The sequence below is a fragment of the Sturnira hondurensis genome, unplaced genomic scaffold, assembly GCF_014824575.4.
Source record: "Sturnira hondurensis isolate 20B ecotype Veracruz unplaced genomic scaffold, ASM1482457v3 Scaffold0001221, whole genome shotgun sequence".
In the NCBI taxonomy this organism is placed as follows: domain Eukaryota; kingdom Metazoa; phylum Chordata; class Mammalia; order Chiroptera; family Phyllostomidae; genus Sturnira; species Sturnira hondurensis.
Genome location: NW_028073852.1, coordinates 601,097 through 624,233, shown reverse-complemented (window position 1 = coordinate 624,233; position 23,137 = coordinate 601,097). Strand labels below are relative to the sequence as shown.

At 57.3% G+C, this 23,137-nt stretch overlaps 1 protein-coding gene and 1 long non-coding RNA gene across 4 annotated transcripts in view; one reads left to right on the top strand and one right to left on the bottom strand.

The window, feature by feature from the left end:
• CCDC57 (coiled-coil domain containing 57) overlaps positions 1–23,137 on the bottom strand; it is a 53,976-nt gene that overhangs the window by 9,639 nt on the left and 21,200 nt on the right. The window contains exons 13-18 of one of the 3 annotated variants that reach the window (XM_037068424.1): positions 21,562–21,665; positions 20,120–20,323; positions 16,569–16,746; positions 11,001–11,179; positions 8,742–8,858; positions 7,143–7,362 (exon numbers count right to left, since the gene is read on the bottom strand). In XM_037068424.1, coding sequence (XP_036924319.1) covers positions 7,143–7,362; positions 8,742–8,858; positions 11,001–11,179; positions 16,569–16,746; positions 20,120–20,323; positions 21,562–21,665 — 1,002 coding nt within the window. The remainder of the gene's footprint in view (positions 1–7,142; positions 7,363–8,741; positions 8,859–11,000; positions 11,180–16,568; positions 16,747–20,119; positions 20,324–21,561; positions 21,666–23,137) is intronic. The other 2 variants (XM_037068430.1, XM_037068438.1) reach the window with 2 other exon arrangements.
• On the top strand, positions 1,418–22,259 carry LOC119003104 (uncharacterized). The gene is made up of 3 exons (XR_005069875.1): positions 1,418–1,588; positions 9,776–9,781; positions 22,250–22,259. It is a non-coding gene; the product is annotated as an uncharacterized LOC119003104 (long non-coding RNA).

The following is a 23,137-nucleotide window of genomic DNA, read 5'->3' as shown; positions in this document are numbered from 1 at the left end:
ACTGCCGGCACAGGACCAGACCATGCCTAGACAATGCCCGCCGTCTTCCAGGGCCGGGTTTTGCTCTCACCTCCTGCCTGCGTTTTATTGCTCTGCAACTTAAAAGCCCACTTTTTTAGCTTCAAGAGAAGCTCTGTCTGTTGAGGGCAAGGGGAATTAGCCAGAACATAGCTGTAAGGAAGCAAAAGGTGTTTTACTAACTAACGCAACGAGGCTCCGGGACACGCCCGAAGAGCAGGGTGTGCTCCAGGATGTGGGTTAAGAGCAAAGGTTAGTCAGGCAGATAGCCATCTGGACGGTCACTAGGGAGGGAAATTTTGCCCCTGTGCACGAGCTCGACTGACCAATCAGGTAAAGGAGCACGAGCCAGTGCACGAGTTAACTCACCAATAATCAGTAACACTATTGTGCCCCTGAGCCAACCGCTAACCGCCACATCTGCTTCTGTATCCAGCTTGCTTGCGCGCCTCCTTAAAACCCTAAGCCTGTAAGCGTTTGGTGCGACTCTCATTTGCAGCCCTTGCGGGCACCGTGTCTCCGGACGCTTTGAGAGTTCGCCCCTGCGCAGGTTAAACTTGGCCAATAAAGTAACATCTTTGGAACCCCGAAAGTCTCCGACATTTGTTCTTGCGGTTGGTGAATGCAACATTTGGAGGCCCCAGCGAGATTTCCCTTTGTGGAGTTTGGGTTCAGAAGACTGGACGGGCAGCCCGGGCTGAGTAAGTATTTGTGAGGATCCTCTTTTGGTTTTGGAAGGTCTAGACTGTTTGGCCCTGAGATGGTAGGCGAAACGTTGCTGGCATTCCATCCAGGGGCTCCCAAGGAGGGGACGCCCTCGGGAGTTGTGACTGGGTCACATTTGGTATTTGCGATTTTGCGCTTGCTTCTGGATTGTGCTGCGCTGCGCCGCGACCGTCTGAGAGTGATTGTATGCCTGAGAACAGCGGTTCGTTTTTGTGTGGGTGTGAGAGACAAGTGTGTGTTTTGGCGACTGGTGTCTTAACTCTTTTGATTTCAGCTCTCATTTTCGAGATCCCGAAGGTCATCCAATATATAAAGATGGGCCAGAGAGAAAGTCCCTGCCTGGGACCCCCCCTTGACTGCTTGCTAAGGAATTTTTCTGATTTTCAGAGGCGCGCAAGCGGCTACGGGGGACCTCCGCCGGACCCAGAGTTCCTCCGAACCCTTTGCCAGCTCGAGTGGCCCACCTTTAATGTTGGCTGGCCCACGGAGGGCACCTTTGATCTGCCCACCCTGTTTGCCGTCCGGGCAACGGTTTATAGGGTACCCCACCCGGACCAATATTTGTCCATAGACGTCTGGGTGGATATTGCCACTGAGCGCCCAGGTTCTATTGGAAGATGCATGCAGACAAACAGGAGGGGTAGGAGGGCAATATGTGTTACTTCTAAGCCCAGGGGGTGGGGAGGAATCTGGCAATGGTCACGCCCTGAGGAAACCGCTGGGTAAGCCCAGGCTTTACCCGGTGCTCCCAGGGCAGCCAGAAGACCCACTCGATCCTGTGAATGCTCCACCTCCCTACCCTCTCCCAGAAAAACCAGATTCCACCCACCCGGGAGGGGGTAGAGTATTAAGTCCACCACATACCCTCGGAGGCACACCTTATGGGGAAGGCGCCATAACCTCGGGCGGGGTACACGGCCCTCCGGCGGGAGATAACGCTGCCTCCGCCATTTTGATTCCGTGGGAAGCGCCGGCCATTTTGCCGCTGCGAGAGGCACCCCCAGCCCTGGATGCCTCTCCGCGCCCTCCTCCCCGGCTAATATATGTACCCTTTTCCACTAGTGATTTATATAATTGGAAGCACCAAAACCCCCCATTTTTCGGAAAAGCCTCAAGGGTTAATCTCCCTCCTTGAGACCATTTTTAGAACCCACCAGCCCACGTGGGATGACTGTCAGCAAATCCTGCAGACCCTCTTCACATCAGAAGGAAGGGACAGGATTATTAGAGAGGCTGCAAAAGCTGTCATGGGAGAGGAGGGCAGCACAGCAGCGGGGAGGAGGGAGCTAGAAGATATCCTCCCCTCTCAGCCACCCGATTGGGACTCCAATTCCAGTGGGGGGAGGGACGCGCTCCTCCAATATCGCAAGATTCTACTCAGGGGACTAAAAGCGGCAGCTAGGAAGCCCACCAACTTCAGCAAAGTCAATGAGGTCATACAAGGACGAGAGGAGTCCCCTGCTGCCTTCCTAGAAAGACTTATGGAGGCTTATAGGGTATACACCCCCTTAGATCCAGAAGCTCAAGAAAACCTACGGAGCAGGAGTGACAACCCCCTTGCTGGAGGGACGAGAGACGCCACCATTTTGTCTCTCCGGGAAGTGCCACTGGTGTGGGATGCTCCCCCCCGCGGGTGCAGCCAGGCTGCATCCAGGGCCGAAGCCCCACTGCCGCCGCGCCCGCCTCTGAGCCCCCTCCGTGTGTCCGCGGCGGCGTGGGCCGATCCGGCTGTGCGTCGATCTGGGAGCCAGCAGCCCGCCCTCCGTGAGGGAGGGCGGCGAGTCCAACGCTTCTTGGATGAAAACCTCGTCTGGCTTCTGCCCCTGGCCCCAGCGACAACGTGAGTTCCGCCCAGCCCCGCCCTTCGCCCCTCGAGCCGATGCGACAGCAGGACTTCCGCCCGACACTCGGCCCGCCCTTCGTCTCCACCGGTGATTTATGTAATTAGAAACATCGGAGCCCCTGGGCAGGGCTCGGGGCAGCTGCGGGAAAGCCGAATGCCTGTGTGTTATTTTCGGAACTCTGTGTTTTAAGTTTTGTTCTGTATCTGTATCTGAAAGGGAAGAGAAAGCCACTAGCAGGCACCTACAGCCCTCAGCCTGCTGAGGGTCTAACTCTAGCTGGCTTAGACCCAGACCAGACTGCCACAGGGCTTCAGAAACTCCCCCTACCCTCGGAGAGGCCCTGGCCAGAGATCAAAAATCATTCACTGAAAAGGAGACTGGATGACCTTGGACAGATTTGCTGCCGCTGGCACTGCTTAGAATTAGGAATGCCCCTAAGTCTTCAGGAGACCTCCTCCCATCCTCAGAATAGATAAAGGGGGAAATGTAGCAAGAGACCTGTTTAGACAAGCCCAGACAAGTCAGAGAGACTGAGTCCATTTGCTGAGCCACTAAGATAAGGAGGGGTAAATAACTAAGTAACTAAGGAGTAAGAACAAAAGAACATTACCCTATCAGTAGCCCTGCTTTCTTACTTCTATAAACCTGCTTAGCTATATACTGCTGCTGTGTGGACCCTGCAGCAGTCAGATTCTCTGTGTAACTGGTTCTGATAGGAATGGCTCTAAGTTTTGAAGGTCATGGACTGAGGTCCATAGCTGACCATCTGATTTATAAGGTATTTGCAAGGTCTAAGCTTCAAAAAGGTGAAAAAATGTCCCCGTGAATCTAGGGACTTTAAGCTGACCGATACTGAGTTTAGGTACAGTCCTTCCCAGTATAGGAAAGGAACAAGAATTAAAAGAGAATGATAAGTAAATCTAAATGAGTAGAAATATATATAAAGAATATAAAAGTTTTAAACCTGGAGTCAAGGAAACCTCAACTACTTGTTTTCTGATTTGGTGGAAAGAGAGCAAATTTCTCACATGTATTCTGTTTCTGATCAGAAACCTGTATTGTAAGACCTAGGAAAGGTCACCTGTATCTGGTTGGGTAAAATGCTTTGCCAGCCAGGACCCAGGAAGGGTCATTTGGGGCTGATAGGTGTATCCACCTGAGGCAAAGCAGTATGTCTCTGCCATGAGACCGGGCCTGAAGGAGCATGTCTCTGCGAGGCACCAATGGACACATTGGTGCAAGAGAATGCCTCTACCTGTATATTGTTCTGAAACTCTGTTCCATATTTTGCTCTGTATCTGCTCTGAAAAGGAAATTGAAGATTCTAGAAAAGGTTGAAACTTCATACTCTGTAAGAAAGTGAATAAGGAAAAGGTTTATAAATATTGTAGAAAGTCTGTGGGAAGTTATAAAAATAAATGGAAATGTGAAAGTTTTGGAAAGAAATTATGTGGTGTTAGTATAGAAGGTATAAGGCATGGAGATGCATCTTGATGGGTATTAGAAGGAGAAAGATTTTCCTTCAAGCTTTGTGTTTTTCTCCCTACCTGATCCCTCCAGAATTTGGCATTCTGAAGGAATAAATGATAACATAAGGTTTCTTTGCATAAAACCAATAAGACCAGTCATTAATAGGGGTTTTGTTAACCAGAACTTTGACTGGAATGTCATGTCTGAAGAAGGCATGTATGGGTTCTGGTCGTTACCAGAGAGCTCAGAGGAACTGGGATTGACCTGTGAAGCTAGCAAAAGCCCACGAGAAAAACCTGGTACTTTGGTTAGTTGTGAGGTTCATGCCAGTCTTTCCGGGGAAGGACCGAAGGTTGCCTTCCTGAAAGATGGCTAAAAGGAACCTATAGGCACAATGGAGGCTCAAGGATTTGAGTGAAATGACTGGTACAGGCGAAGCCAGATGGAGAATGTGTGGCTCTGCTTCTGTGCCCTGAGAGGCAGACAGAGAAGTCAATCTGAAGGTTCCCTGTGTGAGTTCCAGCAAAGCGGACTTGAAGATCATAAGTGGTCCAGATTGCTCTTAGTGTGTTTATGCAAATGAACAGGCAAAATCAAAAGCAGGACCCAAAGTAGTCCCTGTAATAACAGTGAGGGTGATCTTAAGGAGAAAAATTATAGTTCAAGGAAAATCACAATGCTCAGTATTGGACATCAGAATGGCACAGCTAACTGTCTTGAAAGTTTGTTTTCATTAAAGAGTTGAAGAGTTGAAACCAGGTTTGTGATGTCACCAAAGATGTACAATTTACAGGTGCAAAGGACCTGTCAAATTGCCACTGTTAAATGTCATTTCAGGAAGGACCTTGCAATAGAATGTCATCCCAAAAGACAGTCTCACAGGCACAGCAACTGGTTTGGGAATTATTGTGTGAATTAATCTGTGTGTTCTTCTGTTTACATAGGCCGTATGCCTATGACCTGCCTAATCTGTCACCTCCAGAATATGACCTGATGAGAAGGCCAACGGTCCAGTAATGCCAGCCTTTGGACACTAAGCCTGCGACTTCCTGGTGACAGCCAACTGACCAGGACCCTGTAAGGTCCTTCCCCTTGCAGGAAGGACGACCTCTGTGCTGCACCCACCTCCTCCTCTTTCAGGGTACTCCTGACCCAAGGGCAGGTAGGACGACGTCCATGTCCAGCCTGAAGTAGTTATAAGAAGATGAGACCTTTGTCCATTGTCCTTTATATGATTCCAGAAGGAGAAAGGAATCTCAGAACCCCTCCTAATAGTTAATCACAGGAGGAGAAAAATAATGAAAGTGGCTTAGTTGAAGAAAACTTACAATGCATAAATAGGCTTGACTATGGCCCAGGGCCAGGACAGGAGCGTCCTCCTAGTGGCAGGACACTCTTCTCTCCTTCCTAGCCCCCGTCCTAGGACCCCTGATCATCCCAAATAAAGAAAAGTCAAAGGTTTGACATACCCCCAAAGGAAATGGGGGAATGTTGAGGGCAAGGGGAACTAGCCAGAACATAGCTGTAAGGAAGCAAAAGGTGTTTTACTAACTAACGCAAAGAGGCTCCGGGACACGCCCGAAGAGCAGGGTGTGCTCCAGGATGTGGGTTAAGAGCAAAGGTCAGTCAGGCAGATAGCCATCTGGACGGTCACTAGGGAGGGAAATTTTGCCCCTGTGCACGAGCTCGACTGACCAATCAGGTAAAGGAGCACGAGCCAGTGCGCGAGTTAACTCACCAATAATCAGTAACACTATTGTGCCCCTGAGCCAACCGCTAACCGCCACATCTGCTTCTGTATCCAGCTTGCTTGCGCGCCTCCTTAAAACCCTAAGCCTGTAAGCGTTTGGTGCGACTCTCATTTGCAGCCCTTGCGGGCACCGTGTCTCCGGACGCTTTGAGAGTTCGCCCCTGCGCAGGTTAAACTTGGCCAATAAAGTAACATCTTTGGAACCCTGAAAGTCTCCAGCATTTGTTCTTGCGGTTGGTGAATGCAACATGTCCACAAGTCGCGTAGAATCCCACTGACTGGTGACCACAGTCTGGGGGGCCCAGCCACCCACATTCAACACTGATACCCAGGACCCGTCCGCCTTCTCAAACCTAGCCCTTTCTACAGTGCCCGGCGCCTTTCCTAACCTCATACTTTGTCTGGGAATCCGGAGCCCTGACTGCCCCTTCCAGCCCTCTCCCTGCATACCTGTCCCCGCCCCCCACCTATTGTGAGCCTGCCCTGCAGGCAAGGGGTCGAGGATCAGGGACAATGCTGGGCCCCACCCACATTCTTCCAGCAGACAACAGAATGAAGACAGATGAGACACAGTGACCTATGGGGGCTGGTGCCGGCGGGTGGAGACCCCAGGGCACAGGGGTCCACTGCGCGGCAGGGGCAGCAGGAGGGGCTGCAGGGGCTGGAAGGAAGGTGCAGCTGCCGTTTCCGGCTGCAGCGGCTGCAGCCAGCTGCTGCAAAAACAGGCAGGGGGTTGGGGGAGGTGGCGGGCGGGGGCTTCACACCCTCGGAGAGTGGGGATCAGAGAGGAGGGGCTGTGCCGACCTGAGGTCCAGGTAGAGGGCGCAGCAGGGCCATCTGGACCGCAGGGCCCCAGGGAGCACGTGGGGCCCTGTCCTGAATGAGGACACCAGCCCCGGCCGGGTGGCAAAGGTTCAGAGCGTGCACACTTGTGAAGGACGGCGGGTGCGGGGAGGGGTCGGGGCCGCTCTGGCCCCACCTCAAAACCCAAAACTCGGTGCCATCTGTGAAAGGCCGCGCTGTGAAAGCCGTCCGTGTGGTCACACGCCGAGGCCAGAAGCTGCCAAACTGCCCCGTGACCGTTGTCACCTTTTTCCCCAGGAGGCCCCACCATGCTGCGTGGCACCGTCGCTGCGTGGCACCGTCGCTGCGGACCAGCCTGCACCCCAACCCACACAGCTCAAACACTCGAGACGCACAGGGAGCCCTGGTCGCCCTGGGTTACCCTGACCCAGGTCACCCTGGGTGCAGCCGCCACCACGCTCACCGCCACCCATGGCCCACGACCCCATGCCCCACGGCCCCATGGCAGCGCCCAGGCCGCACGTTCTCACCTGCTGGAGTTGAGTCATCCTGGGAGGCGAGGCCGGAAGGGCTGGATCCCAGGTCCAGTAACTTCCAGGTGTCCTGGAGGGAGCTGCTGGCAAGCGACGAGGACCTCTGGGTGGGGTGGCCACTGCCCTGGAGGAGCCCGTGAGCCTGCCCTGGCTCTGGGGACCGGTTCTCCTTCTGACGAGTTGACTTGCCAGTCACTGTGGAGATTCTGTGTTGCTTCTATAAAAGTTAAGGATGGCAGAATTATCCTTGAAAGCCACCCTCTCTTCAACCCAGAGGGAACAACAGGGCTCCTGTCCCTCTTTGGGAAGGTGACAAGACAGTGGGACCTCAAGGACCAGAAGAGAAACCTGGGGAGGCAGCCCACGCTCTGGCCGCCAGGTCCCTCTAAGCATGCAGCTGAGCAAAAGCGTCAGGATGGGGCTGTGGTCTGCGGCGATGGCCCTGGTCTGCGGCTGCCAGAACAGGCCGGGCAGGTGCCGCGGTCTGGCCGCAGCTCATCTAAGGGTCCCTCAGGTGAGAGTAGGCGTCGGTGCTGGGTAACAGGCAACTACACAGCTCAAAGGCAGGTGAAGCACTGTTCTGTTTATTACAAGTACAAACAGGTTTTTATATTTTCATTTCTGGTAGTGATTAACATTGCAGGTGCATAGCATGATCAGTTAAGCAGAAAAAAATCAATACAAAGGTAGCCAGGAATCAGACAATTTGAAATAGTTCTATGTATACAGTTTGAATGTCTTACTATTAAGTTCTCAGAATTTGTCATGGGCAACAGGTACACTTAGACCGAGCAGAGGTTAGGAAATTAATTATAAGCCTTTGTAATATCTAACTTAGCTATCTATCTTGCTGTCTAAAATGTTTTTTGTATACTGGGGACTCTGACTTCTTGGTAGTTGTTTCTAAGTGCTTAGTTAGTAATAGCTAACCAGCTTCTTCTGTTTTTATGCCTGTCTAATTCTAACTGATATATATTCCTATTCAAGGTAAAGGAGGGGCCGTTACTCTAACAACTCTCTGACAACCAGGGGCTATTTTCTAAAGGGGTTTTTGCAATTCTATGAGGCAGTTCTGTGGGAATACATATTTTTCCCTGAACTGTTCTTTCTTGGGTGGCTTTCACAGGAACAAATAAGTAAAGTACGATGCCTTAATTCAGCCAGGGTGATATTGCTTAGGACTTGAGCCAACTGTTGTTTTTTCTCTGAGAGTGGTCATTAATTCTAGGAGATTCCAAATTATCAGAAGTGCAAAGGTTAGAATACTAAGAAACAGTAAGAATAAAAGCAACACCATATATCCACTAAGGCCACGTCCGTCCTGCTGGAAAATGCTTCTGTGAAGCCTTTGTCCCCAAGCCGTGACTGTGTCAGCCGACCTGGTTAGCACTGGACGTGGCAAGCAGGGCCCTGGTGTCTGGCCCTGCCCCAGCGCTCGGACCAGGCCTTGCCCCCGTGCTCTGCAGCCTGCCACCACCCTCACGCAGCGCCCAGCCACCGAGATGACGGCCACTCGGGGCCACGGCCCTCTCCTGCGACACCCAGTGCTGTGTCTGCGATGGCGCGCGCACACCTAGTGCTCCAGGGCCTGCGTACCTGCCCTGGCCCCACTGTGCCTGCCGCAGTGCCACGGGAAGCGTCGTTTCTGCTGACCGCGGGGGCGGCGTGGGGCGGGGTCTCTCCTGGACGCCCCTCGTCAGTGCGCTTCAAGTCCTGCCAGAGGAACACCCATAAAGGGAGGTCAGCGTTTGTGGGTCATCAACGGCTCGTGTTACTGAGCCTCCCTTCGAGGCCGGGAGGGGACACTCCAAGGTCGCTGGTACCAGGGACCTACTCTGCTGGGTCATGAGCCCAAAGGGAGGGGCAGGCTGGTGCCCACTGGCCAGGACAAAGGGAGCCCCACTTCAGCTGCTCCCGGGGCACCCACACCAGCGCCCCGCTCCCAGCCAAGCAGGTGGCTGCCCAGCCAGGCCAGCCTGCGCCCCCTGAGCCCGAACACGGGACTCGTGGCATCTCCTGGCAGAGCCGGCCGCCGGCCGCCTGGCTCTCTCCAATTTTGATTCACACTGAACAAGCTGGAGAGACAACCACGTACCGACGTCTGCGGGAAGTCCGACAGGGAGGGGCCGGCCCCAGACCTGCTCCGTGCTGGAGCGGGCAGAGGCCTCCCCACCACACAGAGAGCCGCCACCTGGCAGGACCCAACCAGGCGGCAGTGCCACCTCGCAGACAACGCAGCAGCTGAGCCCTCGCAGCCGACTGTGCGCCGGCAGGCGGCAGGGCAGGGCCAGCTCTGGGTCGAAGGAGACACACACATGTGCACTCACACACGTGTGCACACAGGCACACACGCACACACACACCCTGGACCAGCTGGGAGGCTGAGTATGGCAAAAGCTTGGCACTGAGCACATAGTCCGGGGCCACATCGACAGGGGGTGTGTGTCCCGACAGTGGCGACGCCCGGGGACTGTGTGGGTGTCGTGCCCCCACCCTTAGACACACAGCAGCTTGACACCCAGGACTGGCGCTCACCGTCCTGGGGGTAAGCTTCTGTCTGTCTGTCTGCCACCTCTGACTGACGCACGCGGGAGGAAGCCGTGGGGGAGAGAAGGCAACAGGAAGTGTAGTCGGAAGTTAGCACCCGGTGAGTCTAGGTGATAGGTGCGTGCACTACCACAGTCTCAAAAAACTTACTTGTTTTTGGGAAGAGAGGAGGGAGGGAGAAGAGAGGGGAGAAACGTCGACGGGAGAGAAGCACTGGCCGGTCGCCTCGCGCACCCCGACTGGGACTGAGTTTGTGACCCAGGGGCGTGCCTGGACTGGGGGTCAAGGGGAGACCTTTGGCTCTGCAGAACGATCCCCCCCAACTGGGCCACACCGGGGAGGGGGGGCGGGCTGTGCTAGTCTCATAACTTCATGACAAGTTAGAACTACTTGAAAATTTAAATAGTGAAAAAACAAACACAAGCAAGAGGATGGATCTTCAGCACATGACACACACTTGGACTCAGAATCAGTGACAGTGAGGGAGACACACAGCTGGGGGCGCAGACGACCGTCTGCCCAGACTCGGAGCAGAGCACAAACTGTCGGAGTGCCTGACGGAGCTTGTCAGGGCTCTTAAAAAGTTATCTGTGGACTGAAAACTTGAAAAATTAAAAAGCAAATAACAAGTTCAAGAAAGATGTTTAACAGAAAAGTGGCAACTTCCTTAATATATAAAGAGCTCTTACAAACTAACAAGTACAAACACATCAGCAGATAAATTTCCAAAGCATGTCTATAAATAACCCGCAAAAGGAGAAACAAATACCAATGAATATACTAAAAAGTTTCAATACCACTAAAGACAAAGAAACTTTTACAGGATGCCCTTTATCACCCTTCATATCGGTAGAGACAAGACAATCACACCCAAATGGGGGAAGCTACGGAACACATGTAGGATATGTTCTGTAATTTTAAAAACAGCAGGAAACAGGAGGAAATGTTACCAGTAACTACATTTCGGCACTGAAAATTGGAGGCTTTTAAGATTGTGTGTGTTGTAAATTGCCGTTTCTGTAACAAAAACTTAACACTTTAGAAATTAAGCCCTGGCTGGTGGGGCTCAGTGGACTGAGCGCCGGCCTGCGAACTGAAATGTCGCTGGCTCGATTCCCAGTCGGGGCACAGGCCTGGGTTGTGGGCCAGGTCCCCAGTAGGGCACGCAACAGGCAACCACACATTGATGTTTCTCTCCCTCTCCTTCCCTCCCTTCCCTCTCTCTAAAGAGAAATAAATAAAATCTTTTAAATAAAGAAAACAAATTAGTCATGGTTGTTGAAAATACGTTTCTGAGGTGACAGTTACCTGACTTGTGAGGTGGGGCTGCAGCTGTTTCAGAGGTGGGCCCTGCTCCGAGGGCTTCTCGGGCCCCTCCCCTGGGATCCAGGCCTCCGGACTGGGGCGGGGGCGGCACGGCTTCCCTGGAGACAAGGTGAGGGAAAGGGTTGGCTCTGTGTGCGCAGCACTTCTGGACTTCTTCCCTCCTGAAGACAGACACGTGTCACACGTGTCCCTCTTCAAGACCCAAGTCCCTTTGCTCCCACAATGCAGGCGAGGGCGCGTGCCAGCAGCCTGGCAGAGCCCACGGACACACAGGCCCTTGCCCGGCTCGCTGCAGTGGCAGAGAGGGGCACTTTCACGAACCGGCCTGAAAGTGCACCCTCCCCAAAGCAGCTCCGTCGGCTAGACAGAGAGAACGAGGAGCTCTCTCCCCAGAGTGCAGGTGGTCACAGTGGCCCGAGCGGAGGTGGGAAGCTGGCACGGACACCTTGTCATAGAAGAAAATGCAAAGAAAACCCACCACTAACACAGGCTCCAGGACCAGAGAGCGCCGGCCGAAGTCCCGACCTCCCGAGCCGGCTGTGGGCCGGTCGCAGGGGCCTGGGGCCCACATGGAGAGGCAGGGGGCCGGGGCCTGGGGGCAGGAACCTCAGGAGGTGGGCATCTAACGCCTGCAGTGCCTCAGTGGCTGGAGGGTGGCCAGATGCAGCTGGGGGCACGCCACCCCGAAACATGCTCCTGCCGAGAGAAGTGCCCACACCTGTGGGGGAGCGCGTCTGCGCTGATCTGAACCAAACTGACAGCAGCAGGCTCCCACAAGCTGGGGAGAGGGCCGGTGCGCACAGGGGCCAAGGGACACATAAGGAAGGTCGCAGGAATGTGCTCACTTCAGAGCAGCTCCCTGGACACACAGGGACAGTGGGCAGGGCTGGCCGAGGCTGAAAGGCAGCCTCTCAAAGAAATAAGACCCAGGCCTGGGCGGGTTCCCCCGGACCTGCCCGGCCAGGGGTTTACCAGGCTGCTTCCCCCAGGGCCCCTTCGCACACTTGAGACCGCCCAGCCAGTGTCCCTGGAAGCAGGAACTGTCTCCTTGTCACAGCGATAGGGGGCTGGGGCCCAGAGGGCAGTCCTCACTGAGCACCCAGGCCAGCTTTGTCTCATCAGAGCCTCATGAGTTCAGGGGTTCTTTGTCTAAAATGGGAAGAGCCATCTGCTCCAGTCATTCCTTTAGTTCTCATTTCTTCGAGGCCTCCTCCCGTACAAATTAAATTATTTTTTCTCCCTTTGATCTGTCTTGAATCAATTTAATTAGTGCCCCAGCCGGAACAGCCTCAAAAGCTGGGCACTTGCCAGGAGGGGTGGCCGTCCCTGCCCACTGGCCTCCCGGACCTGGGGCTCCGGGACCCGGGCGGGGGAAGTGCCAAAGGTGTCCTCTTCCCCCTCTGTGTTTAGGTCGGTGGCGGCACTCCCGTCCACTCCCGTCCCCGACCCCGCGATGGCCTCCGTTCCCGGGGATGGAGACGCTGCTGCTTTGTCTCTGTGGCCACGTGGTCCTTTGCGACCCAGGGGGAACGGCTCTTCTGGTCCCCACCATCTGGGGGATATGCTTCCTGGGGGCACCTGGGGGCCAGCTGAGCAGACCAGGGCTCGGAGCACCTCTGCTCTCAGGGGAGTGGCACGTGGGGCCCCAGTGACCCCAGTGACCCCAGTCCAGAGGAGCCTGCTGGGGCCGTGGGTCCCTGGACTTGTGGCTGCAGGCGCCTCCCCCTCTCGGACGGAGGCTGTGGACGCTGCGGGGGCCGCTTTCTTTGGGACGTTCGTGTCTACGGGGAAGCCACAAAAGGTTCTTGGTTTGAGTCACTATGGACATAAATCCTTCAAATGGGAAAACCACCTAAACTGAAAAAGTGTTGTTTTAGAGAAGTCCCAACCTAGAAATTGTGAGTTTGTTTTGTGAGCTTGGCTTGGGAACTGTCCTTTGGGGGCCCAACACTCCAGTCAGACAAAACTGGGGGTTCTGTGCCTCATCTGCAGGCCGACCGTGGAGACTGCCCTTCCAGAGAACCCTGGGGGGCCTCCTCCGGCGACAGAGCCGCCTCGGTCCAGGGAGGGCAGGCCAGGGCACCGCCTCAGTCATCAATCAAGCAACTTCATGTTGTCACTGTTACGAAATGTGTCTTCAAGAGAGATGGCCCGGCCCTGGCCTGTGTGGCTCAAAGGGCTGGGTGCTGCCCCACAGACCGAAAGGTCACCAGTTTGATTCCCAGTCAGGGAGCACGCAAGAGGCAACTGATTAATGTTTCTTTCCCTTCCTCCCTCCTGTCCCCTCTCTCTAAAATTAAATAAATAGAATATTTTTTTTAATTGTAGGAAATATAGCCCTGGCTGGTGTGGCTCAGTGGTTTGAGCACCGGCCTGCTAACCAAAGGGCCGTGGGTTTGATTCCCGGTCAGGGCACGTCCCTGCGTTGCACGCAGGTCCCCAGCAGGGGGCGTGTGAGAGGCAACCATACAGGGATGTTTCTCTCCCTGTCTTTCTCCCTCCTTTCCCCTCTCTCTAAAATAAATAAATAAAGTATTTTCTACAAAAGAGGAGAAATACAGCCTGGGATAATAGGTGACTTTGTCTAATATCTCATCAGGCAGGGTCCCAACCCCCCAGGCCACACACGACTGACTGGTCAGTGGCCTGTTACAGGAACCGGGCCTCACAGCAGCAGGTGGATGGCGGACAAGCTGGCTTTACTGCCTGAACTTCCCTCCCGTCCCACCCCCCGCCTGGCCCGTTGAAAAACCCTCTTCTGTGAAACCAATTCCTGGCGCCAAATAGGGTGAGGACTGCTGAGGTAAAGTCCCCATGAGTCGCCCCAGGGCGATTACGAAAAGCAAACAAACTGAAGAGATGGACTGGAGGCGAGTGGCCAGCTCTTTTGCAACAACCGCAGTGTTTGCTTAAGCAGCGCCCAGAGTCTCTTGGGTAACGCGCACCCGAGCGCCTCGCTTCGGGCGAAGCTCGCGGCGGGCACTCCCTGCCCCGCACCGTCCTTCCGGACCCGGGGAGCGCGCTCAGCACTGGACGGAGGCAGGCGTTCCGGCCAGTGGGTGAACAGCTGGCGAGCCGAGCCGAGGAGTTTTGCTAGGTTTTGGTTTTCACGAAGAAGCACATTCTGGAAGTCACAAGGCACCTGTGCGCCTGTTGGCAGCAAGACAGTGGGGACAGGTCACAGCCACCCGCTTCCGAGGCACACAGGCCATTAAGATCTTCAATGGTGAAATGTTCTAAGTAACAGGTGTGATCGAAGCTACAGAAATAATAAGGGAAACGTCTCCCTATGCCCGGAAGGCAGAGTGTGTTCCAGGAAGAAAGGTCTGAGGTATGAAAACGCATTTGTGAGGGAAAAGAAATTTGCCCTAAAGCCCGGTGAGAGGAGGAGGCGAGAACAGAACGTGAATGTGAAAAAGAAATGCACAGAAAGTCTCTGAAAAAGAAATCTTTGGAAAGAGATTTTGTGCATGGTCAAGCTAAGATTGAAATACATTTATTTTAAACTGAATTTTAATACCAAAAGTTCACTGGTTTAAAATTAACACTGGTTTCCTCTTTCTGTTAAAAAGACAAAAGTCTTCTTGAACTTCTGGTTTGCTTTGGATAATGCAGTGAGCATCACTCTACTCTCTAAGGGACCTACTCGGAAAGCAAGACTCTGTGTCCTATCAGAACGCTGCTCTGTGCAGGACCGCGGGACTGGCGTGGGCCCGCCGCCTCCCGAGTGGGGGGGCTCTGCCCCTGCCTCGGCAGCGGCTGGGTGCTGNTACATTTATTTTAAACTGAATTTTAATACCAAAAGTTCACTGGTTTAAAATTAACACTGGTTTCCTCTTTCTGTTAAAAAGACAAAAGTCTTCTTGAACTTCTGGTTTGCTTTGGATAATGCAGTGAGCATCACTCTACTCTCTAAGGGACCTACTCGGAAAGCAAGACTCTGTATCCTATCAGAACGCTGCTCTGTGCAGGACCGCGGGACTGGCGTGGGCCCGCCGCCTCCCGAGTCGGGGGGCTCTGCCCCTGCCTCGGCAGCGGCTGGGTGCTGGCGCACGGCGACACCTGGGCCTGTCTGACCACGCGCTTTTACAAGCTCCCCAGATATCAGACACTCTGTAGTCTTTTAACCTGAAGGAGCCCTGATGTTTCCCAGAAAGCCCTGGAACATTTCTGAACCGTCTCCTCTCTTCGAGGAAGGGAGCTGTGCCCGTAGGGCTCAGCGGGTGTGGACAGGCCGGAGGCGCCCACAAAGGAGGAGCAGCGCCAGGCTCCCCTGTGAGCGCCCGCGTGCAAGCCTCAGTGCCCACGGAGCGCGTGGAGTTCTGAGAACTCCGCCGTGCCCTGGCACGGGTTCCCCATCCCGAGTCCAGCTGTCACCTTGATGCGTGCATCACGGAAATAAGCAGACTGCCTGTCAACCGAACCACCACGTCAACTGAAACTGTCACTGGGTCCGGAACCGGGCCCAGCCCTTTGCCTCCAGCGACTCCCATTTCGCTCGGTTTTCCGAGCGTGCAGGCTCGGTGGCCGCAGGGGAGCCGCTTCCCCGACACGCACCGTGGCTGCTGGGCTGCTCCGCCTTGAGAAGGACCTGAGTGGCTGGCGTTCTGGCCACGGAGAGGAGCGAGGGGACGGCCTCAGGGTCTCATCGACAAGGCCCTGCACACTGGGGTCCTCAGGAACTCGAAAACGATGGACAGGAAGAAGCCACCCGAGACCTGGGGACCTGGGCCGGGGGGCGGCCCCCCGCCCCCAGTCCTCGACCGGACTGCGCCTGCGCAGAAATGCGCGTGAGGCTGGGGCGGCGCCACCTGTGCCTGCACCGCGCGGGGCCAGTCCTGCTCGCTTGGGACGGGTGTGCATCCTCCGTTTTTGTTTATCGGCACCAGGACATTTTTTCATTGCTCTCAGAGAGACATCGATCGGCTGCCTTCTTGCAGCCCCATGACCTTCTGGTCTAGGAGAGGGCGCTCCAACCAACTGAACCGCGTGTGCTTTTTTTTTTTTTAAGAGTGAGACCACCCTGGCCAGTCGGGGCCAGTGTTGAACCCTGTCTGGAGAAGCAGAAGGTCACAGGTTCAATTCCCAGTCGGGGCACATGACTGGGTTGCAGGCCGGGCCCCGGGTTGGGGGGCACAGGAGAGGCCACCACACACTGCTGTTTCTCTCCCTCCCTCTCCCTCCCTTCCCTTCTCTCTAAAAACAAACAAACAACAAACAAACGCGCAAACGCATAAAGTCTTGACAGCAGAGCAGTAAGAGAGTGCCGTGGCCTTTCTTCAAAAGCAGTGCCTGTGGAGACAGGCTTGCAGGATGGTGGCACAGGCCCTGCCTGCCCTGGCAGCTGTGGGGCGGAGGTCACCGGCCCGGGCCCTGTGGCCAGCATCACAGACCAGCAGCGTTTCTCACAATGGCGGCCAGTGAGCAGACTCACAAAGTCCCTCCAGATGCGGGACTCTACTCCCCTCGTCTCTGGACCCACATCCGCCCATGAGGGCGCCCTTCATGTTCTCCCACCTAACCCGGGGCCCCCCACGGCCTCAGGCTCACCTGCGGGTCGGCCCAGCTTGGCACGGAGCCGGTTGCCAAGCTCCAGCAGCTGCTCCTTCTCCAGCTGCAGGCGGAGGGCCGTCTGGGCCGCCTCCTTCAGTTTCCGCTGGAGCTGCTGCACCGAGGGAGCCTGTGCCCCAGGGTCCTCGGTCCCCAAGGGTCCCCCAGCTGCCAGGACCTGTGAAGGAAACCCCACCGGGGTTTAAGACAGGCCCCCAGGGGCTGAGGAGGGGGTGGGGGTGCTGGTGTCCCCGACTAGCCCCTGGCGACAGCACCTGCACACACTCCTATCCCAGGTGGGACACTGGGTCCCTCTGCACCCAATCCCCTCCCAGCCCTGACCCTGGGTCCCTGTCCTCCCCACCGAGTGCCTTCTCAGTGAGGACAATGAGGAGCCATCCAACATCCACACCCGCCCCCGCCCCCCCAGCATCCCCTGGACCCATGAGGGCTGGGCCTGGGACAGGACCCTCTGGGTGGCCGTGGCCTGGCAGAAGCTGGAAGGGACACGGGAGCCCACCCCCTCTCTCCAGTCTCCCTCTCACCCTGCACTCTGCCCTTGGCTGTGCTCCTGGGCCCCTCCTAGGCTCCTCGCCCCAAGGCTCAGGCACTTGGTCCACCTGCCCTTTGACTCCCCTCTGGCATGGTGGGTGGGCCCAGATTCTCCACCACCCTGACAAAGGGGCAGGGAAAGCAGAGGGCATGGTGGGAGCAATGGGGACAACACTTGGGGTCTGAGCCCCTCCAGTCCCGAGCCCACTAACATCCGTCATCCTGACCTGGACCCCCATGGCTCCTCCAGGGACCTGTGATCCCGTGGGAGGCCCTGGAGAACAAGGGGAAGGAAGAGGGACCTGCTTCTGTGTTGGGCAGAGGCCCAGGAGGGGCCGGAGAGGCCCCAGGCCCTGAGGGAAGCAGGTGGCCTACTTAGCTGCAGACACCTGAGAAAAGCTCCTGTGTGTCTGTCCAGGCCGCATGGCCTGGCGCAGGCACAAGGAACCTGCTCCGCGTCTCTGGTGCAGGCCAGCACGCCCTGTCCTGACCCCTCTCCCCGAGGGCCTCTATAGACCTGGCAGACACCCACCCTCACAGCACCCCTCTTCAGGTGGCCCCGGTGCTACAGCCAATGCCCTGGTCCTGGCAGATGCCACAGGCCTGAGTGGCCCAGAGGTTGCCAGGGCGGGGTCGCCTGCGTCCCGGGGCCCTGGGCTGACAGAGGGGTCAGGGCAGGCCTGAAGGCCAGAGCCCAGGGCAGGCTCGTGCACGGGGCCCCACGTGCCCCTAAGGCTGACCCAGCTGCCTGTGCACGTGCATTGGTCATGGCCTCCCAAGCACTTCGGCCAGGGCGGCTGGTCCAGAGGTGAGAGCTTGGCCAGCGTCCATGCCCAAGGCCTGGTCCTGCCCAGGAACACACTGTCCAACTCTGTGTTTCTTCAAGTGAGGGAAGAGAACAGGCTTCGCAATCTCAGGGTCCTTAGGGATTTAAGAGGAGACACCCCCCCCCCCGATATCCCCCAGGCGCGAGCGAGGCAGCAACGCTGCCAGGCCTCTGGTCTGGACACCAGGGTTTGGTCTCTGTGGCCACACGGTGAGGGGAGCTGGGCTCCTGGGGAGATCACTTTGCCCTGGTGGCTCTCTGATGTGTCTCCCCAGTGACGGTGTGATGCTAACAACAAGCAGACACATTCAGGAGCCCCCTCGCAAGTGCCTGGGCCCATGCTGCTGCCCTGCTCACTTCGTTGGCCCGGGGCCAGACCTTCCTCGTGGTGAGGAGGGAAAACGCTGGGGCAGCAAGGAGAACTTGGCCTGCTGAGACATCTTAATGGTTTCCATGCTGGGGGGCAGCACGCGGCAGCCCCAGGGAGGGTGGGGCCTGGGCTGGCAAGGACACCAGCTCGGATGAGGGGGTGCAGAGGGCACAGGGCAGGGCTGGCAGCTCTCGGCTGGTCATGCTGTGTGTCAAATCCCTAAGCAGGTCCCCAGCTTCCCAAAGAGCCAGCAGGGGATGGACAGCACACACTGCCCCCCAGTGGACAGTGCCAGTGCTGCTGCTTGCAGAAGGAGGATTGAGCAGCCAGCAGGGGGACCGCCGGGGGGGGGGGGGGGGGGGGGGGGNGAGGGGGGGGGGGCACGAGGACACACACTCTGTTGGTGAGCAGGTCAGCCGGGCCATCATTCCCCGACTCCCGTCCCCCACAGGTCCCCATGCTGGAACCGGCCACTCTCCCTGACTCTTCCCAAGAGAGCGGGAAACTCAGGGCCCTGTGTCTGGACACGTGTGACACAGCTTTCGGTGCCCCATCCTCCCTCGAGACGCCGCAGACGCAGACACATGGCTGAGTGGCCTGGGTGGCCCGCTGAGGGCAGTGAGGGAGGGGAGCTGGCCCCTGGGTTTCCTGCGCTTGGGCTTTCTCGCCCAGGAACAGCCTTCCCCAAGGTCACGGGAGGCCCAGACTTAGAGCAGCACAAGACCCTGACCGCTGGGCAGAACTAGGGCCCGGGGCTTGTCCCCACCAGCCCTGCTCTCCAGCGACTCCTCTCCCTTCACTCCAGACCAAGTGAGGTCGGCACACGACCCGGGGCTCAAGGGCACTGAGCGCCTGGCAGTGCCAGGGACACGCAGTGGACGTGGGCAGCTGTGGACAGAGCACCTGATGGGCCAGGACTCGCCCTGGGGGGCTGGGACACATCCGTCCTGACTGCACAGAGGCCAGCACCCCACCTCCCCGCCCACTGCCCCCCACTCCTGTCCTGGTGCCCCCTGAGTAGGCACCAGACCCAAGATCCTCCCCCAGCCCAGCCCTCTTGGCACCTGTCCCTCAGTCCCACTCTCAAAACCTGGCCCTGGGATGAGAGCCGCTGGGGCTGCGTGAAGGCAGGTGGCCTGCTGTCTTCAGTGTCTCTGCCTGCTGGAGAACGTCCAGCACCTGCCAGGCATCGTTTCGCAGTCTCTGACGCGCTTCCCTGATGAGCATGTCACCAGAGGTCACCACGGGGACTGACAGAGGCAGTTCCTCTCAGGAGGCACGTCAAAAGGTGCTCTCAGTAAGAGGAGAGGTGGCCTGGCCTGGCTGGACGACGGGGCGGGCAGCAGGCTGCTGCTGCTCTCTCTGCAGCTGGGACCCACGGGCTGACTGGATGGTCAGCAGGGCCGGGCCTGGCCAGCCCAGGGTGGGAGCCCCACCCCCTTAACAGGCGGCCCCATCTCAGACACTGAGAAGCTTGTTGGAGCTACAGGGTCCTCTTGAAGGAGACTCCAAGTCAGCACATGGGTTCAAGGCTTTGCAGGGCCTTGGAACTCCTGCTTGGAGGACAGAGCCCAGCCCTGGGCACAGGCACAGGTTCCCTGTGCCTGGCTTCTGACCCAAGGGGTAGGTCGTGAAGACTCAGAGGAGTGAGGCTGGCCCTGGCGGCCAGCAGCATGTCCACAGAGAGGGAGAGCAAGCTAGAGAGGTGGCGGGTGGCGGACGGCAGCCCCAGGGCGTCCTCTGGAGCCAGACCCCGGACAGCCAGCAGCTGGGGTGGATCCAAGGCCAGCACAGGGCACCCACCTGTCTCCCCAGGGCCACTCGACGGGGCCTGTGCAGCTGCTGCCTGCTCAGAGGCTCCCTGCCTCCCGGTCTCGCTGTCCCCAGATGTTTCTCCAGCTCAGCCACCTGCCTCTGCAACTCCAGCACCTCCAGGTGCACCTGGTCCACCTCGTGGGGAAGTGCGCACTGGACGGCGGCATCCACCTCCGGAGGCTCCTGCAGTACCTGGGGGCCGTCCAAGGCACCGTGAGGAAGGAGGAGGCCACCACCACGGACAGGGCTGGGCAACAGAGCAGCAGAGGTGGGCGGCGGAAGGTTCAGGAAAATCTGACGGGACACACGGCCCTCAGGCTCTCCTCTCATTTGTTTAAGGTGCTCTTCCCTGAGACCTGGCTGCCCTCCAGCCCACCTGGACTGGTCCTGGGCACCCACCCTGCCTGTCCGCATGGGGCTGGGGAGTGCCTGGGGGAGAGCCTACACCTGCTGGGAGGTATGTGGATGGAGCAGAGCCTGAAGCCCAGCACCGGAGCTCGGCCCAAGGGAAACAGTCTCAGGAACACAGGCCCTGGGGAGGACATCGGGCGGGGGGCTCGACTCTGAAAAGGGGGTTGGGGGCTGGGAGCAAGCATGGACAGAGCTGGACGGAAGGCTGGGGACTGCAGGTGGCTGTGTGGAGCCCGGGCAGCCTCCCTGCCTTGCCCAATGTCTGCTGTCCTCCTGACGTTCGGAGGGACAAGGACAGGCACCTAGAAAGACCCCTGACTCCCTCCCAGCCACACGCTCAGCAGGGTCAAGTTCAGGGACCCTGAAATGAAGTCCTGATGGATACTGAGTCCTCATATTTGTCACACACACACTAAAGAAGGCGATTGTTTGGTAGACGCTGTTAATTAAAAAATAAACATGCCCTCACTGGCGTGGCTCAGTGTACTGAACACAGGCCTGCAAACCAAAGAGTCAGCGGTTCGATTCCCAGTCAGGGCACTTGCCTGGGTTGCAGGCCAGTTCCCCAGTAGGAGGCAAGTGAGAGGCAACCGCACATTGATGTTTCTCTCCCCGACTTTTCCCTCTCTCTAAAAGTAAATAAAGTCTTCAAAAAATAAATAGATAAAAAATAAACAAAAAGCACTTTGAGGTGGAGGCGGTCACTTTCCTCAGAAGATCCAACCACCTGTGTTTTCTGTCCGTCCCTGGGCAGTCATGGCTGTGTGTCAGTCACCTTGGAATGGTGCCTGGGAAGCACAGCAGCTGTGAGGCCCCACAAGTGTGCACCTCCCTGCTGTGACTGGAGCAGGCTGGAGCGCCCTTCCACCTGTTCGTTGGGCCACAGTCACTGTCCCCTTGCCGGGAAGCGGGCACGGAGACGCCACGCAACATGAAGGTCCCGGCAGTGTTCGCACGGCAGCCGCCCTCCCAGGACCACTCCCTAGTCAGAGACCCCAGAGCCTGCTGAGCGGCGGTACCTTCGGCCGGAGCCGGGTCACCAGGAGGTTCAGCAGACGTGTCCTGTCTCCCAGCCGCCTGAGTGCCAGCCCCATGGAAACGCTGTCATGGGATGCAGTGTCCTCTGTGGGAAGAGAGGCCCATCAGGCATGATCCCGATGCTGTGGGGACCTGTGTCATCCAGGGAGGATGCGCCTGCTTCTCTGCCTCTGCCTCCACCAAGGACACCCCTGTCACCCCTGGCCCCTTGACGTGACCACAGGCGGGGAGGGAGGGCCCCACGAGGACTGAGCATGTTCGGTGCAGAGTCTCGCCCTTAGGCCGAGGAAGCAGGACCACCCTGCAGGAAGACACCCCCTGACTCCTCGTCTGAGTGGCGTTCAGAAAGACGTCAAACAGCCACGGGCCCTGAGGAAGCACAGGGGACATTGGGAATCGTCCTCGGTTAGGTGTCATGAAGACACTGGGGACAGAGTTCCAGAACCAGGTCCACAGCCAGAAGCTCGTTTCACAAGAGAGGAGGCCGGACACTCCAGGCGCAGACACCCATTTAGAAAACGAGAGAGAGCCCCTGGCAGAGTAGAAGGGACGTGAGAGGAAAGCTAATGTGCGAGGTGAGGACACGGAATGAACATGCAACTACAAGGCCAGCACCCCCAGCGGCTCCCCTGAAAGGATTGTTGCCCAGTGCTGGGGTGGAGCCCGGAGGAGCCCACGTGGGGACCAGCCGCATCCACACGGCGGAGGCTCGGGAGCCGGCTCTGTGGCCCCATCCTTAGCACACTCCCCACCCCACCCCACAGCCGGGGACGGCCTCAGGCAACGGCAGATGTGCCCATTGAAACACGAGCGAAATGCATGTAAAAGCTACATGCTGCCTGCGAGAAGCCCCGCTCGGACCTGACAGTGGGGTCGGATTGCAAAGGTCGACAGGCAACACGGATCAGGAGCAGGCGGCCTGGCCAGTGCCGGGCAAGCGCACTCCAGGGCGAAGGCTGCTGCAGGGAACTCGGCGCACGCACCGGGGGCAGAGCAGCTCCCGTGTAGCTACCAACCAAGGGCCAGAACACACTGAGTGGGAACGGACAAAACCATGGGAAAAAAAAGACTTGCGTTAAAGTAGGAATAGAAAGAAACCTCCTTAGTCTGACCAAAACCCAAAACCCGAGAAGACAAGGCAGCAGCCCAGGGGAAGGAAGAGCTTCTGTGGTTTGAGATGAGGTGCTGCGGCCGGCCAAGTGACCCTAGCTGGCCTCGGCGCGGGCCAGCACCCCAGCCGGGTGAGGGGCGTCCATGCATGCGGCGGGCAGCCAGGCCTGGCAGTCAGAGCCCAGGACAGCCAAGGAGGCGGCTCACGTCCAGGCAACATGATGGAGAGGCAAGTGGACTGTGGACGCCGGGAGCCAGGTTTCTCGCTGGAGACGGGAGTCAGAAAAATGGAGAAGGAGACAACCAGGACGGCCCCGTGAGGCTGCACCGGCCAACAGAGGATCAACAAGTCTGTCCAGAAAGGGAGACCTTCCGCTTGCGAAGGCCCCAGGGAAGGGAGGGCCGCTGCTTACGTTCCAGCTGCTGGAGCAGACCCTGCTGGCCCCT